The 20000-nt window shown below is 51.6% G+C and overlaps 1 protein-coding gene across 1 annotated transcript in view; it reads left to right on the top strand.

Annotated features, from left to right (window-relative positions):
• The window catches only part of LOC121275044 (cysteine-rich, acidic integral membrane protein-like), a gene marked incomplete at its 3' end in the record, with an annotated part of 144281 nt that overhangs the window by 404 nt on the left and 123877 nt on the right, over positions 1-20000 (top strand). The window contains exons 2-7 of the mRNA XM_041182435.1: positions 1266-1415; positions 5301-5453; positions 12091-12243; positions 15316-15471; positions 16174-16326; positions 17315-17476. Coding sequence (XP_041038369.1) covers positions 1266-1415; positions 5301-5453; positions 12091-12243; positions 15316-15471; positions 16174-16326; positions 17315-17476 — 927 coding nt within the window. The remainder of the gene's footprint in view (positions 1-1265; positions 1416-5300; positions 5454-12090; positions 12244-15315; positions 15472-16173; positions 16327-17314; positions 17477-20000) is intronic.

Here is a 20000-nt window from a genome sequence, read left to right as displayed (position 1 = left end):
CGTGCTGTACCTGTCCTGGGAGTGTTTGATGGGGACAGTGTAGAGGGAGATTTACTCTGTATCTAACCCCGTGCTGTACCTGTCCTGGGAGTGTTTGATGGGGACTGTGTAGAGGGAGCTTTACTCTGTATCTAACCCCGTGCTGTACCTGTCCTGGGAGTGTTTGATGGGGACTGTGTAGAGGGAGATTTACTCTGTATCTAACCCCGTGCTGTACCTGTCCTGGGAGTGTTTGATGGGGACAGTGTAGAGGGAGATTTACTCTGTATCTAACCCCGTGCTGTACCTGTCCTGGGAGTGTTTGATGGGGACAGTGTAGAGGGAGATTTATTCTTTATCTAACCCCGAGCTGTACCTGTCCTGGGAGTGTTTGATGGGGACTGTGTAGAGGGAGATTTACTCTGTATCTAACCCCGTGCTGTACCTGTCCTGGGAGTGTTTGATGTGGACAGTGTAGAGGGAGATTTACTCTGTATCTAACCCCGTGCTGTACCTGTCCTGGGAGTGTTTAATGGGGACAGTGTAGAGGGAGATTTACTCTGTATCTAACCCTGTGCTGTACCTGTCCTGGGAGTGTTTGATGGGGACAGTGTAGAGGGAGATTTACTCTGTATCTAACCCCGTGCTGTACCTGTCCTGGGAGTGTTTGATGGGGACGGTGTAGAGAGAGATTTACTCTGTATCTAACCCCGTGCTGTTCCTGTCCTGGGAGTGTTTGATGGGGACTGTGTAGAGGGAGATTTACTCTGTATCTAACCCCGTGCTGTACCTGTCGTGGGAGTGTTTGATGGGGACGGTGTAGAGGGAGTTTTACTCTGTATCTAACCCCGTGCTGTTCCTGTCCTGGGAGTGTTTGATGGGGACAGTGTAGAGGGAGATTTACTCTGTATCTAACCCTGTGCTGTACCTGTCCTTGGGAGTGTCTGATGGGGACAGTGTAGAGGGAGATTTACTCTGTATCTAACCCCGTGCTGTACCTGTCCTGGGAGTGTTTGATGGGGACAGTGTAGAGGGAGATTTACTCTGTATCTAACCCCGTGCTGTACCTGTCCTGGGAGTGTTTGATGGGGACGGTGTAGAGGGAGATTTCCTCTGTATCTAACCCCGTGCTGTACCTGTCCTGGGAGTGTTTGATGGGGACAGTGTAGAGGGAGATTTACTCTGTATCTAACCCCGTGCTGTACCTGTCCTGGGAGTGTTTGATGGGGACGGTGTGTGGGTCTTTATCCTGATTCTGGATCTCACTCTCTCTTTGTTTCTTCCAGCCCCCCAGTGTCCAGCTTCCAGCCGATTGGACAGTTTCTGTGATATGAAACTTGGGAATGTGTGTGAGACAGATGCCGACTGCTTGTCCTGGTCATCCTGCTGTGAGACTGGCTGTGGAAAGAGATGTGTCCCTCGCTTCCTCATGTCCGGTGAGTGCCCCAAAGGGTCAGAGTCCATTCATCACCGGATGGGCAGAGAGAGAGAGAGAGACAGAGAGTTTGTGTGCGTTTGCCCATGGGTGTGTGTGTGTGTGTGTGTGTGTTTGAGAGTCTGAGTGTGCTTGAGTGTGTCTGTCAGAGTGTGTTAGAGATTGTGTGTGTTTGAGTGAGAGTGTGTGAGTGTGAGGGTGTATGTGCTTCATTGGGAGTTTGTGTGTGATTGTATGAGTCAGTTTGAGTGTCATTCTGAGTCTCATTGTGAGAATGAGTGTGTAAGAGCGTGTGTGAGTGTGTGTGTGTGTGAGTGTTGTGAATGTGAGCGTGTGTGAGTGCCAGCATTGTGAGTGTGAGCGTGTGTGAGTGTGAGTGTCAGCAGCGTAAGTGTGAGCATGTGTGAGTGTCAGTGTTGTGAGTGTGAGTGTGCGTGAGTGTGAGTGTCAGTGTGTGTGAGTGTGAGTGTGCGTGAGTGTGAGTGTCAGCGTGTGTGAGTGTGAGGGTGTGTGAGTATGAGTGTCAGTGTTGTGATTGTGACAGTGTGTGAGTGTGAGTGTCAGCGTGTGTCAGTGTGAGTGTTTGTGAGTGTGTGTCAAAGTTGTGACTGTGAGAGAGTGTGAGTGTGAGTGTCAGCATTGTGAGTGTATGTGAGTGTGAGTGTGAGTGTCAGCATTGTGACTGTGAGAGTGTGTGAGTGTGAGTGTCAGCATTGTGAGTGTATGTGAGTGTGAGTGTGAGTGTCAGCATTGTGACTGTGAGAGTGTGTGAGTGTGATTGTCAGCATTGCGAGTGTGAGCATGTGTGAGTGTGAGTGTCAGCATTGTGAGTGTGAGCGTGTGTGAGTGTGAGTGTCAGCATTGTGAGTGTGAGCATGTGTGAGTGTGAGTGTCAGCGTTGTGAGTTTGAGGCTGTGTGTGTGAAGCTGTGAGTGTGAGGCTTTGTGTGTGGTTGTGACTATGCAAGTGTGAGCATGCGGGTGTGAGCGTGCGGGTGTGAGCATGAGGGTGTGAGCGTGCGGGTGTGAGTGCGGGTGTGAGGCTGTGTGACCCTGACTGTGAGTGTGAGAGTGTGTGAGACTGTGTGAGTGTGAGTGTGGGTCTGAGAGTGTGTGGATGTGATAGTGCATGAAATTGTGTGGGTGTTTGAGTGTGTGAGACTGTGTGATTGTGAGTGTGGGTGTGTGTATCTGAGACTGTGGGTGTGAGACTGTGTGATTGTGAGGGTGTGTGTGAGTTTGAGACTGTGGGTGTGAGAGTGTGTGAAAATTTGTGTGTTAGACTGTGAGTGTGGGAATGTGAGTGTGAGACTGTGCATGTGAGTGTGTGTGAGACCGTGGGTGTGAGAGTGTGTGAAAATTTGTGTGTGACAGTGTGTGAAGCTGTGAGTGTGGTAATGTGTGTGTGAGACTGTGGGTGTGAGATGTGTGTCAGTGTGTGAGATTGTGTGACTGTAAGTGTGTGTGTGACTGTGAGGGTGGGTGAGAGTGTGAGAATTTGTGTGTGACAGTGTGTGAGACTGTGAGTGTGGGTATGTGAGTATGGGGCTGTGGGTGTGAGGTTGTGTGAGACTGTGGATGTGAGAGTGTGACTGTGAGGGTGTGGGTGTGAGAGTGTGGGTATGTGAGACAGTGGTTGTGAGAGTGTATGAGTGTGCCTGTGTGTAAGAGTGTGAGAAAGTGGGTGTAAGAGTGTGAGATCGTGTGTGTGTGAGAGTGTGTGTGTGAGTGTGTGGGTTTGAGCGTGAGAGTGTGTGGGTTTGAGTGTGAGAGTGTGGGGGTGAGAGTGTGAGAGTGTGGGTTTGAGAGTGTGTGAGTGAGAGAGTGAGAGTGTAGGTGTGAGAGTGTGTGTGTGAGAGAGTGTGTGTGTGAGAGTGTGAGAGTGTGGGTCTGAGAGTGTGTGTGTGAGTGTGAGAGTGTGTGTGTGAGAGTGTGAGAGTGTGGGTTCTAGAGTGTGTGTGTGAGAGTATGAGAGTGTGTGTGTGAGTGTGTGTGTGTGGGTGTGAGTGTGTGTGTGTGGGTGAGTGTGAGAGTGTTTGTGTGAGAGTATGTGTGTGCTATTGTGAGTGTGAGAGTGTGAGAGTGTGGGTGTGAGAGTGTGAAAGTGTGGGTTTGAGAGTGTGTGTGTGAGAGTGTAGGTGTGAGAGTGTTTGTGTGTGAGAGTGTGTGTGTGAGTGTGAGAGTGTGGGTGTGAGAGTATGAGAGTGTGGGTGTGAGTGTGTGTGTGTGTGGGTGTGAGTGTGTGTGCATGGGTGAGTGTGAGAGTGTTTGTGTGAGAGTGTGTGTGTGCTGGTGTGAGTGTGCGAGTGTGTGTGGGTGTGAGTGTGAGAATGCGGGTGTGAGTGTGTCATTGTGAGGGTGTGTGTGAGGGTGTGTGTGGGTGTGAGAGTGTGTGTTAGAGTGTGTGTGTGGGTGTGAGTGTGAGAGTGCAGGAGTGTGAGTGCGAGGGTGTGTGTGAGGGTGTGTGCGGGTGTGAGAGTGTGTGAGTGTGAATGTGTGTGTATGAGAGTGTGCGTGCAGGTGTGAGAGTGTAAGTGGGTGTGAGAGTCTGTGAGGGTGAGAGAGTGTGTATGTGAGAGTGTGTGAGTGTGAGAGATTGTGAGAGTGTGTGTGAAGGTGTAAGTGTGAGTGTGTGTGTGTGTGAGAAAGTGTGAGTGTGTGAGAGAGAGTCTGTGAGTGTGAGAGTGTGTGTGTGCGGGTGTGTGTGGGTGTGAGATTATTTGTGTGTGTGGGTGTGTGTGTAGGTGTGAGAGTCTGGGTGTGGGTGTGTGTGAGGTTGAGAGAGTCTGTGAGTGTGAGACAGTGTGTGTGTGAGTGTAAGAGTCTGTGAGAGAGACAGTGTGTGAGTGTGAGAGAGAGACTCTGTGAGTGTGAGAGTGTGTGTGTGTGAGTGTGAGAGTGTGTGTGAGATTGAGTCTGTGAGTGTTGAGACAGTGTGAGAGTATGTGTGAGAGTGTGTGTGTGTGAGTGTGACAGTGTGTGTGAGAGTGTGAGAGTGTGGGTGTGAGAGTATGAGAGTGTGGGTGTGAGTGTGTGTGTGTGTGGGTGTGAGTGTGTGTGCATGGGTGAGTGTGAGAGTGTGTGTGTGTGTGAGAGTGTGTGTGAGTGTGTGTGTGTGAGTGTGAGAGTTTTTTGTGAGTGTGTGTGTCTATGAGTGTGTGAGTGTGAGAGAGAGTCTGTGAGTGTGAAACAGTGTGAGAGTGTGTGTGTGAGTGTGAGAGTGTGTGTGAGTGTATGTGTCTGTGAGTGTGTGTGTGTGTCTGAGTGTGAGACAATGTGAGAGTGTGTGTGTGAGTGTGTGTGTGAGTGTGGGAGAGAGTCTGTGAGTGTGAGACAGTGTGAGAATGTGTGTGTGAGTGTGAGAGTGTGTGTGTGAGTGTGGGAGAGAGTCTGTGTGTGTGAGTCAGAGTGAGAGTGTGTGCGTGATTGTGAGAGTATGTGAGAGTGAGAGAGAGTCTGTGAGTGTGAGACAGTGTGAGAGTGTGTGTGTGAGTGTGTGTGTCTGTGAGTGTTTGTGTGTGTGTGTGTGTCTGTGAGTCTGAGACAGTGTGAGAGTGTGTGGATGAGTGTGAGAGTGTGTGTGTGAGTGTGTGAGAGAGTCTGTGAGTTTGAGACAGTGTGAGTGTGTGTGTGTGAGTGTGAGACAGTGTGAGAGTGTGAGTGTGTGTGTGTGAGTGTGAGAGTGTGTGTGAAGGTGTGAGATTCTGTGAGTGTGAGACAATGTGAAGTGCTTCCCGAGATGCTCCATGATTTCCACACCCTGTGAACTAGTCCCTCGTTTCTGGGGGTCCCCAGAGAGTTCCTGCCTCTCTCTCTCTCTCTCTCTCTCGTCCGGGGGATTGGCCAGTTTCTGTGTTCCTGACTGACCCCCGATTTCTGGGTTCCAGACGATGATACCTGTCCCTCTTCTCACCGTCTCACCCCAATGTGTGACCTGAAACTTGGTGACCAGTGCAGCGGAGATGGAGACTGCGACGCTTGGCAGACCTGCTGTGAAACCAAATGTGGACACATCTGCATCGTGAAATTCATGGATGATGGTGAGCACGAAAAGGGCAGAACGAGGGGAAGAGGGAGAGAGACAGAGAGAGGGAGAGAGAGAGCAAGGGTGTGTAAGAAGCAGAATGAGAGAGAGAGAGGCAGAAAGAGCGAGAAACAAAAACTGAGAGAGAGAAACAGAGACTCACAGAGAGAGGAACAGAGACTCACAGAAAGAGAAAAACAGAGAATCACAGAGAGAGAAACAGAGACCCAGAGAGAGAAACAGAGATTCAGAGAGAGAGAAAGAGATACTCAGAGAGACAGAAAAAGAGACTCACAGAGAGAGAGAAACAGAGACTCAGAGAGAGAGAAAGAGAAACAGAGAGAGAGAGGCAGACTTTCAGAGAGAGAGAAAAAGAGACTGAGAGAAAGAAACAGGGACACACAGAGAGACAGAGACTCACAGAGAAAGGAACAGAGATGGAGAGAGAGACAGAGACACAGAGAGCAGCAGAATTCAAGAGAGAATCAGGGACTGAGAGAGAGACAGACAGAAACTCAAAGAGAGAGACAGAGACTCAGGGAGAGAAACAGAGACACAGAGAGAGAGAAACAGAGAGTCACAGAGAGAGAAACAAAGACTCAAAGAGAGAGAGACAGAGACTCTGAGAGAGAGGGAAACAGAGAGTCAGAGAGAGCAGCAGAGATCAAGAGAGAATCAGGGACTGAGAGAGAGAGCGACAGACTCAGAGATAAAGAAAGAGAAACAGAGAGAGACAGAGACTCAGAGATAGAGAGAGAGACTCAGAGAGAGATAGAGGAACACAGAGAGAGATAGAGACTCACAGAGAGAGGAACATAGACTGAGAGAGAGAGAGACAGAGACCCACAGAGAGAGAAACAGAAACTCCCAGAGAGAGAAACAGAGACTCACAGAGAGAGAAAAAGGGACTGAGAGAGAGAGACAGAGACTCACAGAGAGAGAGACAGAGACTCACAGAGAGAGAGACAGAGACTCGCAGAGGGAGAAACAGGAACTATGAGAGATAGAGACAGTGACTCACAGAGAGAGACAGACAGAGACTCACAGAGAGAGAGACAGAGACCCACAGAGAGAGAAACAGAGAAACAAAGAGAGAGAGAGACAGAGACTCACAGAGAGAGGAACAGGAACTGTGAGAGATAGAGACAGCGAATCACAGAGAGAGAAACGGAAACTCAGAGAGATAAACAGAGACTCCCAGAGAGAGAAAGAGGGACTGAGAGAAACATAGACTCAGAGAGAGAGAAACAGAGACACACAGAGAGAGAAACAGAGACTCACAGAGAGAGAAACAGAGACTCCCAAAGAGAGATAAACAGAGACTCACAGAGAGAGAGAAAGAGAGTCTCACGGAGAGAGAGAAACAGAGACTCCCAGAGAGAGAAACACAGACTCACAGAGAGAGAGACACACAGACTCAAGGAGAGAGAGAAACAGAGACTCCCAGAGAGAGAGAAACAGAGACTCCCAGAGAGGGAAACAGAGACTCACAGAGAGAGAAACAGTTACTCACAGAGAGGGAAACAGAGACTGACAGAGAGAGAAACAGAGACTCACAGAGAGAGAAACAGAGACTCACAGAGAGAGAAACAGAGACTCACAGAGAGAGAAACAGAGACTCCCAGAGAGGGAAACAGAGACTCACGGAGAGAGAAACAGAGACTCCCAGAGAGGGAAACAGAGACTCACAGAGAGAGAAACAGTTACTCACAGAGAGGGAAACAGAGACTGACAGAGAGAGAAACAGAGACTCACAGAGAGAGAAACAGTTACTCACAGAGAGAGAAACAGAGACTCACAGAGAGAGAAACAGAGACTCACAAAGAGAGAAACAGAGACTACCAGAGAGGGAAACAGAGACTCACAGAGAGAGAAACAGTTACTCACAGAGAGAGAAACAGAGGCTCACAGAGAGAGAAACAGAGACTCACAGAGAGAGAAGCAGAGACTGACAGAGAGAGAAACAGAGACTAAAAGAGAGAGAGAGAAACAGAGACTCACAGAGAGGGAAACAGAGACTCACAGAGAGAGAAACAGTTACTCACAGAGAGAGAAACAGAGGCTCACAGAGATAGAGACAGCGACTCACAGAGAGAGAGAGACAGAGACTCCCAGAGAGAGAGACAGAGACCCACAGAGAGAGAAACAGAGAATCACAGAGAGAGAGAGACAGATACTCAAAGACAGAGGAACAGGAACTGTGAGAGATAGAGACAGCGAATCACAGAAAGAGAAACGGAAACTCAGAGAGAGAAACAGACTCCCAGAGAGAGAAACAGGGACTGAGAGAAACAGAGACTCAGAGAGAGAGAAACAGAGACACACAGAGAGAGAAACAGAGACTCACAGAGAGAGAAACAGAGACTCCCAAAGAGAGAGAAACAGAGACTCTGAGAGAGAGAAACAGAGACACACAGAGAGAGAAACCGAGACTCCCAAAGAGAGAGAAACAGAGACTCACAGAGAGAGAGAAAGAGAGACTCACGGAGAGAGAGAAACAGAGACTCCCAGAGAGAGAGAAACAGAGACTCACAGAGAGAGAGACACAGAGACTCACGGAGAGAGAAACAGAGACTCCCAGAGAGGGAAACAGAGACTCACGGAGAGAGAAACAGAGACTCCCAGAGAGGGAAACAGAGACTCATAGAGAGAGAAACAGTTACTCGCAGAGAGGGAAACAGAGACTGACAGAGAGAGAAACAGAGACTCACAGAGAGAGAAACAGTTACTCACAGAGAGAGAAACAGAGACTCACAGAGAGAGAAACAGAGACTCACAAAGAGAGAAACAGAGACTACCAGAGAGGGAAACAGAGACTCACAGAGAGAGAAACAGTTACTCACAGAGAGAGAAACAGAGGCTCACAGAGAGAGAAACAGAGACTCACAGAGAGAGAAACAGAGACTGACAGAGAGAGAAACAGAGACAAACAGAGAGAGAGAGAAACAGAGACTCACAGAGAGGGAAACAGAGACTCACAGAGAGAGAAACAGTTACTCACAGAGAGAGAGACAGAGACTCCCAGAGAGAGAGACAGAGACCCACAGAGAGAGAAACAGAGAATCACAGAGAGAGAGAGACAGATACTCAAAGAGAGAGGAACAGGAACTGTGAGAGATAGAGACAGCGAATCACAGAAAGAGAAACGGAAACTCAGAGAGAGAAACAGAGACTCCCAGAGAGAGAAACAGGGACTGAGAGAAACAGAGACTCAGAGAGAGAGAAACAGAGACACACAGAGAGAGAAACAGAGACTCACAGAGAGAGAAACAGAGACTCCCAAAGAGAGAGAAACAGAGACTCTGAGAGAGAGACACAGAAACACACAGAGAGAGAAACCGAGACTCCCAAAGAGAGAGAAACAGAGACTCACAGAGAGAGAGAAAGAGAGACTCACGGAGAGAGAGAAACAGAGACTCCCAGAGAGAGAGAAACAGAGACTCACAGAGAGAGAGACACAGAGACTCACGGAGAGAGAGAAACAGAGACTCCCAGAGAGAGAGAAACAGAGACTACCAGAGAGAGAGAAACAGAGACTCCCAGAGAGGGAAACAGAGACTCACAGAGAGAGAAACAGTTACTCACAGAGAGGGAAACAGAGACTGACAGAGAGAGAAACAGAGACTCACAGAGTGAGAAACAGAGACTCACAGAGAGAGAAACAGAGACTCCCAGAGAGGGAAACAGAGACTCACAGAGAGAGAAACAGTTACTCACAGAGAGAGAAACAGAGACTCACAGAGAGAGAGACAGAGACTCCCAGAGAGAGAGACAGAGACTCACAGTGAGAGAAACAGAGACTCACAGAGAGAGAGAAACAGAGAGGGAAACAGAGACTCAGAAAGCGAAACAGGGACTCACAGAGAGAGAAACAAAGACTCACAGAGAGAGAGAATCAGAGACTCAGAGAGGGAGAAACAGAGACTGAGAGAGAGAGAAACAGAGACTGAGATAGAGAGAGAAACAGAGACTGAGAGAGAGTAACAGAGAATTACAGAGAGAGAAACAGGGACTGAGAGAGAGACAGAGACTCACAGAGAGACAGAGACTCACAGAGAGAGAGAGACAGAGACTCACAGAGAGAGAAACAGAGACTCACAGAGAGAGAAACAGGGACTCACAGAGAGAGAAACAGGAACTGCGAGAGATAGAGACAGCGACTCACCGAGAGAGAGACAGAGACCCACAGAGAGAGAAACAGAGACTCACAGAGAGAGAAACAGAGACTCACAGAGAGAGAAAAACAGGAAATGCGAGAGATAGAGACAGTGACTCACATAGAGAGAGACAGAGACTCACAGAGAGAGAAACAGAGACTCACCGAGAGAGAAACAGAGACTCACAGAGAGAGAGAGAAACAGAGAAACACAGAGAGAGAAACAGAGACTTACAGAGAGAGAGAAACAGGAACTGTGAGAGATAGAGACAGCGACTCACAGAGAGAGAAACAGAGTCTCACAGAGAGAGAAACAGGAACTGTGAGATATAGAGACAGCGACTCACAGAGAGAGAGATAGAGACTCACAGATAGAGAAACAGAGACTCACAGAGAGAGAAACAATGACTCACAGAGAGAGAAACAGAGACTCACAGAGAGAGAAACAGAGACTCACAGAGAGAGAAACCGAAACTCACAGAGAGAGAAACAGGAACTGTGAGATATAGAGACAGCGACTAACAGAGAGAGAGACAGAGACTTACAGAGAGAGAAACAGAGACACATAGAGAGAAACAGAGAATCACAGAGAGAGGAACAGAGACTCACAGAGAGAGAGAGAAACAGAGACTCACACAGAGAGAACCAGAGACTCACAGAGAGAGAAACAGAGTCTCACAGAGAGAGAAACAGGAACTGTGAGAGATGGAGACCGCGACTCACAGAGAGAGAGACAGAGACTCACAGAGAGAGAAACAGAGACACAGAGAGAGAAACAGAAACTCACAGAAAGAGAAAGAGAGACTCACAGAGAGAGAAACAGGAACTGCGAGAGATAGAGACAGCGACTCACAGAGAGGGAGACAGAGACTCACAGAGAGAGAAATAGAGACTCACAGAGAGAGAAACAGGAACTGCGAGAGGTAGAGACAGCGACTCACAGAGAGAGAGACAGAGACTCACAGAGAGAGAAACAGGAACTGCGAGAGATAGAGACAGCGACTCACAGAGAGAGAAACGGAAACTCAGAGAGAGAAACAGAGAGGGAAACAGAGACTCAGAAAGAGAAACAGGGACTCACACAGAGAGAAACAAAGACTCACAGAGAGATAGAATCATAGACTCAGAGAGGGAGAAACAGACTGAGTGAGAGAAACAGAGACTCAGAGTGAGTGAAACAGAGACTCAGAATGAGTGAAACAGAGACTCAGAGAGAAAAAGAGAGACTGCGAGAGAGAAAAAAACACTCACAGAAAGAGAAAAACAGAGACTCACAGAGAGAAACAGAGACTCAGGTAGAGAGAAACAGAGACTCAGGGAGAGAGAAACAGAGACTCAGGGAGAGAGAAACAGAGACTCTGAGAGAGAGAAACAGAGACTCACAGACAGAGAAACAGAGATTCAGAGAGAGAGAGACAGAGACTCAGAGAGAGAGAGACAGAGACTGAGAGAGAGAAACAGGGACACACAGAGAGACAGAGACTCACAGAGAGAGGAACAGAGACTGAGCGAGAGAGAGACAGACTCAGAGAGAAAGAAACAGACGGTCAGCAAGCAGCAGAATTCAAGAGCGAATCAGGGACTGAGAGAGAGACAGACAGAGACTCAGAAAGAAAGAGAGACAGAGACTCTGAGAGAGAAACAGATAGGCACAGAGAGAGAAACAAAGACTCAGAGAGAGAGAAACAGAGACTCAGAGAGAGCAGCAGAGATCAAGAGAGAATCAGGGACTGAGAGAGAGACGGACTCAGAGAGAAAGAAAGAGAAACAGAGAGAGAGAGACAGAGATTCATAGAGAGAGGCACAGAGACTGAGAGAGATAGAGACAAAGACTCAGAGAGAGAGGAACAGAGACTGTGAGAGAGCAGCAGAGATTGAGAGAGAGAATCAGGGACTAAGAGAGAGATTCAGATACTGAGACAGAGAGAATCAGATACTGCGATAGAGAAACAGAGATAGAGAGATTGAGGTAGAGAAGCAGAAATTGACACTTGGAAAGAGTGAAGGGGAAAGGGAGAGATAGAAGGAGAGCAAAAGAGAGAAAACAGAGAGATAATTGCAGACAGACGGAGAGATGGTGGGAGAGAGACTGAGCGAGTAAGAAATTAGGAATGAAACAGAGAGAGAGAAATAGATTGTACTGTAAGTTCTCAGTCCAGAGAATCCGACAGTGTGGCGCTCCATGAGTACTGACCCTCCGACAGTGCGGCACTCCCTCAGTACTGACGTTCTGACAGTGCGGCACTCCCTCAGTACTGACCATCTGACAATACGGCAATCCCTCAGCACTGACCCTCCGACAGTGCGGAACTCCCTCAGTAATGAACCTCCGACAGTGCAGCGCTCCCTCAGTACTGACTCTCCGACAGTGAAGCACTCCCTCAGCACTGACCCTCTGACAATGCGGCTCTCCCTCAGTACAGACCCTCCAACAGTAACCCTTGCTTTGCCGTGTGTACCTCCCTCATCCTCTAACTAACAACTTGTCCCCAAACAGATGAAGATGGCGAGTGTCCTGACTCCGACCGAGCGAGGAGGATCTGTGCCCACAACTCGAGCAAAACTTGTCGGGGGGATGAGGACTGCAGTTCATGGAAGCAGTGCTGTGATCTGGGCTGTGGGAAGAAATGTGTCTACTCCAACTGGCACAGTAAGGACAAGCCCAAAATCATCCTCCCCAACATGGTTTAACTGGGCTGGTACAGCCCAAGGGCAGAGGGCAGCTGCACTGCCCGAGGGGCAGCTTCTGTCTAAAGGACCAGACTCCAGGGCCCCTGTGTCTGATTGGAGACATGATCCAGGGCCCTGTGTCTCCTTGGTCACATGATCCAGGGTCCTGTGTCTCCTTGGGCACATGATCCAGGGCCCTGTGTCTCCTTGGTCACATGATCCAGGGTCCTGTGTCTCCTTGGTCACATGATCCAGGGCCCTGTGTCTCCTTGGTCACATAATCCAGGGCCCTGTGTCTGACAGGTGGCATGATCCAGGAAACAATCTGTGATTGGTCTCATGATTTAGGGTCCAGTGTCTGATAATTCACATCTCCCAGTACACTGCGTCTGATTGATCGTATATTCCAGGGCACTCTCTCTGATTGGTTAAATGTTCCAGAGCACTGTGACAGATTCATCAAATGTTTCTTTGCCCTGTGTCTGTTTCGTCACATGATCTATTGCCCTGTGTCTCATTGGGAAACATGATCCAGGGGTCTTTGTCCGTTTGTTCATGTGTTCCATTGCACTGTCTCTGACTCGCCACATCTTTCATTGCCTGTGTCTGGTCACATGATCCATTTCCCTGTGTCTGATTTGTCACATGATCCATTACCCTGTGTATGTTTGGTCACATGATCCGTTGTCCTGTGTCTGTTTGGTTGCATGATCCATTCCCCAGTGTTTGATTTGTCGCATGATCCATTGCCCTGTGTCTGTGTGGTCACATGATCCATTCCCCTGTGTCTGTTTGGTCACATGATCCATTGCCCTGTGTCTGTTTGGTCACAAGGTCCATTTCCCTGTGTCTGTTTGGTCACATGATCCATTACCCTGTGTCTGTTTGGTCATGTGATCCATTACCCTATGTCTGTTTGGTCACATGATCCATTACCTGGGTCTATTTGGTCACATGATCAATTACTCTGTGTCTGTTTGGTCACAAGATCCATTACCCTGTGTCTGTTTGGTCACATGATCAATTACCCTGTGTCTGTTTGGTCACATGATCCATTGCCCTGTGTCTGTTTGGTCACATGATCCATTGCCCTGTGTCTGTTTGGTCACATGATCAATTACCCTGTGTCTGTTTGGTCACATGATCCATTGCCCTGTGTCTGTTTGGTCACATGATCCATTGCCCTGTGTCTGTTTGGTCACATGATCCATTCCCATGGGCCTGTTGAGCTACATGACTCAGGGACTTGTGCCTGATAGGCCACAAGATACAATCTCCAGTGTCCGGTCACATGTTTCAGCCCCCTGGCTCTGATTGGTCAGCTGCTCCATTATCCCAGACAACCCCGGCACCCGCCCACTTGCCCTGTACCCCTCCCCCACCAAGGGCCACTCCCATTCACACCTGTTCCCCATCTCCCAGCCACTCTGCCCACCCCCAGCGCTGGACCGGAGCCCTTCCGAATCCCTGTCTCCCTCTCCGATGAGGAGGGCGGTGGGCTGAAGGGTAAAGAGTAAACCCCACCCACCCTGTCAGGAGGGGGTAGAGGGGGGCAGCGAGTGGGGACACTCCCACAGCCTCACCCCTCCCCCCGACCTTCAGGATGAAAGACTGGACATTGGGAACTGCCCCCCCCACTCTCCCCCCTGACCCCTGACCCCCGGGGTCACCCCCTTGCCCGGTGACCCCCAATTGCTCCAGAGTTGGCGTCTGGGCCTTCAGCTGCCTGGGTCCCCAAGTTCCCAAATTCTCTCCTTAACTCAACCCCCCCACCACCTCCTCCACAACCTTCCCCCCTGCACCCATCGCTGCCCTCACTACCGTCCCCAACCCACCCCAAAATGCTCCCCACCACCTTCCACATCTCCCTCCTCCTTTCAGACCCTCCTCACAAACCGAGCTCCTCAAACCCAACGTCCAGGCTCCTGTCCCGAAAATATCCCCTCCTTCTCCCACTCTCAGGCCTGGCCAGTGAGGATATTGGGCTCTGTGTCTCCTTGGTCACAGGATCCAGGGCCCTGTGTCTCCTTGGTCACAGGATCCAGGGCTCTGTGTCTCCATGGTCACAGGATCCAGGGCCCTGTTTCTGCTTGGTCACAGGATCCAGGGCCCTGTTTCGGCTTGATCACAGGATCCAGGGCCCTGTGTCTGCTTGGTCACAGGATCCAGGGTTCTGTGTCAGCTTGGTCACAGGATCCATAGCCCTGTGTCTGCCTGGTCACAGGATCCAGGGCCCTGTGTCTGCTTGGTCACAGGATCCAGGGCTCTGTGTCTGCTTGGTCACATGATCCAGGGCCCTGTGTCTGCTTGGTCACAGGATCCAGGACCCTGTATCTGCTTGGTCACAGGATCCAGGGCTCTGTGTCTGCTTGGTCACAGGATCCATAGCCCTGTGTCTGCCTGGTCACAGGATCCAGGCCCCTGTATCTGCTTGGTCACATGATCCAGGGTGGTGTCTGATGTTCCGCAGTGTACGATGTCCTCTACCTCTATCCCCTGCCCCTCATCGCTGCCCCCCCCAAAGCCTCCACCACCCTCCACATCTCCCTCCTCCTTTCAGACCCTCCTCACAAACCGAGCTCCTCAAACACAGCATCTGGGCATCTCCTGTCCCGAATATCCCCTCCGAAATCCCGCTCTCAAACCCCGAGCCCCCGTGTCCAGAATTGGTCCCTGAGTGAGGGAGGGGCGGCTCGGGGTGAAGCGTCCCCCGGTTCAAAGGGGAGGCCGCTCAGCCCATCGACGCTCTGCTGCCTCTAGGAGAGAGTTGACCGATTTGTCTCTCTCTCTCTCCCTCCTGCCCTCCCTCCCACCTCAACATATCTCAGCCCCTCGAGCTCCTACCCCAAAGTGCAAGGTGGGGGTGGGGGTGGTGTGTGTGGGGTGGGGGGAGAGAATCGAAGCCACACCCCATTCGGCTGAAACGGTGCTGCCTCACCTGGTCGAGCAGCAGCGGGCTGCCACTTTTTTTCTACTTTCTGTTGGCGAGGGGTCCCCGGGGGTCCGGTGTTGCTTTCATGACCCTCTTGCTTCCTCCCACCTCCCTCTGCAGAAAGGAGTGAGGAGTGTCCACCCAGCAGTTCCCTGAGCAAGGTGTGCAGCCTGACGCTGGGAGACGAATGTGCGGAGGATGGGGACTGCGATCATTGGCAGATGTGCTGTGACGCCGGGTGTGGGAAGAGATGTGTCTTCAACTTCTTCAAAGGAGGTGAGGAGTCCCCCTCAGTGCAGGGGGTGGGGGGTGGGGTGCAGTGAGGAGTCATTACAGTGTGGGGGAGGAGTGAGGAGTCATTACAGAGTGGGGGTGGAGTGAGGAGTCATTACAGTGTGGGGGGGAGTGAGGAGTCAGTACAGTGTGGGAGGAGTGAGGTGATATTACAGTGCGTGGGCCGTGAAGGGTCATTACAGTGCGAGGGAGAGTGAGGAGTCATTAGAGTGTGGGAGGAGTGAGGTGATATTATAGTGCGTGGGCAGTGAGGGGTCATTACATTGTGGGGGGACAGTGAGGGGTCATTACAGTGCGGGGGAGAGTGAGGAGTCATTACAGTGTGGAGGGACAGTGAGGAGTTATTACAGTGGGGGGGGGAATAATGAGACATTACAATGTGGGGAATGTGAGGAGAGATTACAGTGTGGGGGGCAAAGAGGAGACATTAAAGTGTGGTGGAGGAGTGTGGAGTCATTACAGTGTGAGGGGGAGTGTGGAGTCATTACAGTATGGGGGGTAGTGAGGAGACATTAAAGTGTGGGGGGAATGAGGAGACATTACAGTGTGGGGTTTTGAGGAGTGATTACAACGTGGGGGTCATGAGGTTTCCTTGAAGTGTGAGACTCTCCCACCTTCCTACATACGTGGCCCGTGAGATTCGCGGTGACCTTTAACCCGATCTGCTTGCCCCTGTCCTTCCAGTGAACGGAAGCTGTCCTGCTCCCAGCCGCCTTGGCCCCATGTGTGATGTCAACTACGGAAAGGAATGTGAGGATAGCGATGACTGTGACCTGTGGTTAACCTGCTGTGATGCTGGCTGCGGCAGGAGATGCGTCCACCGCGCTTTCAGACACGGTGAGGGGCTGGGACCGTCCCTGCAGGGGAGGCGTAAACACCTCACGAGCCCTCGTTTCCCGAGTGCACCCGGGGGTGGGGGTACGGTGGAGGGGGAGGGAGCGGGACTCAGCGGCAGGGTGGGAACTTCACTGTACCCTCCATCCGGGGGGCGTGGTTTCAAATCGCCCCACCCCCTCCCATCGCCCATCCCCAGCTCTTGACCCGAAGGACGTCCTCCTCCCTCAGCTTAGGGGACACGGTTCAGCCTGTGGCCCTGGAGGATCCTCCATCTCTCCATCCCCTCACGCCGGACGGGGTTGTGGCCTCAGCTTCACTTTCCCGCCTAAATCCCCGTTAACCACGCCGCCCCACCACCACCGTCAACTCCCCGATACCATCTGACTCCCCGCTCAACGGGAATCCCTCTCCCACTCGTCCTCGACTACAGTCACTGCTCCCCTGCCGTTCCTACACACCCCCACCCACCCCCCCACACTCCCTGCCCTTCTGTCAGGGGTCGAGAATCCGCCAGAGTCCCCACCCCGCACCCACTGTGACGGGCGGGGGAGGGGGACGGTGTGAATTCCACCCTCACACCCCTCCCCCTCCAGCTCTGACATAGCTCCATCCCGATTTCTGTCCCCCAGTTCCCCTCTGTCCCACACAGGGAAACATCCTCTCAGCCCCCCCAAGACCCCCACCCGAACCCCATTACCCTTCCCGAATTTTATACCATCTCCCCCAACCCCCCGCCACCCCCGGTAACGGACAATGTTCCATTACCCCGGCACATCTACCTCCAAGTGAAAATCATCCTCCTGTTTTCAGACCCCCTCCCTGGACTCACTCTACCCGCCCCCACCCCACCACACACACACACACACACACACACACTGCTCCTCACCACCCCTTCCCTGTCCCCGGTGCCCCCAGCATTCCCGACAATTCCTCCGGGCGAGTGGAGAAGACCTCCCCCCTCATTCGCCTTGTGCTTTGTGTGAAACAGAGAAGACAGATGGGGGATGCCCAGAGCCATCCGGGAGCCAGCACGTCTGCGAGGAGGGGGAAGCGGAGAGCTGCGGTGTGGACGGGGACTGCCCGGGCTGGAAGCGGTGCTGCCGCGTCGGAGACTGCGGGAAGCGATGCGTCTACCCCTCCCGCAAGCCAGGTGAGGATTCGGTTGGCGGGGAGAGGGTCCGTGGAAGAGGGGCATCCGCCAGAGGGGTGAGGGTGGGTTGGAGAGTGGCGAGTCTGTGAGAGAGAGGTGACAGTCTGTGTGAGAGAGAGGATAGTGTCAGTGAGAGAGAGAGGGGAGAATCCGTGAGAGAGAGAGGAGTGAGTCCATGAGAAAGAGATGAGAGTCCGTGAGAAAGAGTTGAGAGTCTGTGAAAGAGAGAGGAAAGAGTCCATGTGAGACAGAGGAGAGTGTCTGTCAGAGAGAGAGGGGAGAATCCATGAGAGAGAGAGGGGAGAGTCCATGGGAAATTGGTGAGAGTCCGTGAGAAAGAGGTGAGAGTCTGTGAGAGAGAGAGGAGAGTGTCCGTGTGAGAGAGAGGTGAGAGTCCGTGTGAGAGAGAGGAGAGTGTCCGTGTGAGAGAGGGGTGAGATTGCTTGTGAGAGAGAGGAGAGTGTCCGTGAGAGAGAGAGGGGAGAATCCATGAGAGAGAGAGCAGAGATTCCATGTGAGAGAGAGAGAACAGAGTCCGTGAGAGAGATAAAGGAGAATCTGTGAGAGAGAGAGGAGAGTGTCCGTGAGAGAGAGAGGTGAGAGTCCGTGTGAGAGAGAGGAGATTGTCCGTGAGAGAGAGATGGGAGAATCCGTGAGAGCGAGAGGGGAGAATCCGTGAGAGAGAGAGCAGAGAGTCCATGAGAAAGAGGTGAGAGTCCGTGAGAAAGAGATGAGAGTCAGTGAGAGGGAGAGGAAAGAGTCCGTGAGAGAGAGAGGGGAGAATCCATGAGATCGAGAGGGGAGAATCCGTGAGAGAGAGATAAGAGTCTGTGAGAGAGAGAGGAAGGGTCCGTGTGAGAGGAGAGGCGGGAGTCCATGAGAAAGAGGTGAGAGTCAATGAGAAAGAGGTGAGAGTCTGTGAGAGAGAGGGTAAAGAGTTCGTGTGAGAGAGAGGTGAGAGCCCGTGAGAGAGAGAGGGGAGAATCCGTGAGAGAGAGGAGAGATTCCATGTGAGAGAGAGAGAGCAGAGTCCGTGAGAGAGAGAAGGGAGAATCCGTGAGAGAGAGAGGGGAGAATCCGTGAGAGAGAGAGGAGACATTCCATGAGAAAGATGTGAGAGTCCGTGAGAAAGAGATAAGAGTCTGTGAGAGAGAGAGAGAGGAAAGAGTCCGTGTGAGAGAGACGAGGGTGTCTGTCAGAGAGAGAGGGCAGAATCCATGAGAGAGAGTGAAGAGAGTCTGTGAGAAAGATGTGAGAGTCCGTGAAAGAGAGGTGAGAGTCTGTGAGAGAGGGAGAAGAGTGGCCGTGAGAGAGAGAAAGGGGAATCCCTGAGAGAGAGAGGAGAGAATCCATGAGAGAGAGATGAGAGTCCATGAGAAAGAGGTGAGAGTCCGTGAGAAAGAGATGAGAGTCTGTGAGAGAGAGAGGAAAGAGTCTGTGAGAGAGAGGTGAGTGTCCGTGAGAGAGGGAGGAGAGAGTCTGTGAGAGAACGGTGAGAGTGAGAGAGAGAGAGAGAGGAAAGAGTCTGGGTGAGAGAGAGGAAAGTGTCCATGTGAGAGAGAGAAAAGAGTCCGGGTGAGAGAGGGGAGAGAATGTGGGTGACAGAGGAGAGATTCCATGTGAGAGAGAGTCCATGAGAGAGATAGGAGAGGATTCCTGAGAGAGAGAGGACACAGTCTGTGAGAGAGATGGGAGAGTGTCCGTGAGAGAGAGAGGGTAGAATCCATGAGAGAGAGAGGGGAGATTCCGTGAGAGAGAGAGGAAAGAGTCTGTGAGAGAGAGGTGAGAGTGAGTGAGGGGGAGGTGAGAGTCCGTGAGAGAGAGAGGTCAGAGTCCGCGTGAGAGGAAAGAGTGCGGGTGACAGATGGGTGAGAGTGCAGGTGAAAGAGGGGAGAGCCCGGGTGAAAGAGGAGAAAGTGTGAATGAGAGAGAGGAAAGAGTCTGGGTAAGAGTGAGGAGAGAGTCCATGTGAGAGAGAGGACAGAGACCAGGTGACAGGACAGATTGTGGATGCGAGAGAGGAAAGAGTGCGGGTGACAGAGGGGACAGAGTGTGGGTGATGGTGTAGGGAGTCCGTGTGAGAGAGGAGAGACGGTGAACGAGAGAGAGAAGTGAGAGTTCGGGTGAGAGAGGATATAGAACGCGACAGTTCAAAGAGAATGTGAAGAGAGGGGAGAGTCTGGATGAGAGAGGTTGGAGCCTGGGTGAGGGACAGGAGGGATTCCGAGCGAGAGCAGGGATGTTTAGGCGAGAGAGGGAAGAGTCCGGGTGAGAGCGGGGAGATTCCGGGCTTGAGAGCTGAGAGTCCGGGCGAGAGAGGAAAGAGTCTGGACGAGGGAGGAGAAGAGTCTGGGGGAGAGATAGGAGAGCCGGGCAAAAGGTGTAGAAAAGGGCGAGAGAGGCGGAGAGAGCAGGTGAGAGGTGGAGATTTCGGGCGAGAGAGGGGAGAGCCGGGCAAGAGGAGGAGATTCCGGGTGAGAGGAGGAGATTCCGGGTGACAGGGGGAGAGTCCGCATGAGAGAAG

Source organism: Carcharodon carcharias, assembly GCF_017639515.1.
Source record: "Carcharodon carcharias isolate sCarCar2 chromosome 40 unlocalized genomic scaffold, sCarCar2.pri SUPER_40_unloc_7, whole genome shotgun sequence".
NCBI classification, from domain to species: Eukaryota; Metazoa; Chordata; class Chondrichthyes; order Lamniformes; family Lamnidae; genus Carcharodon; species Carcharodon carcharias.
Note: the sequence above shows the minus strand (reverse complement) of the source record. Positions and strands in the feature narration are given on the sequence as shown.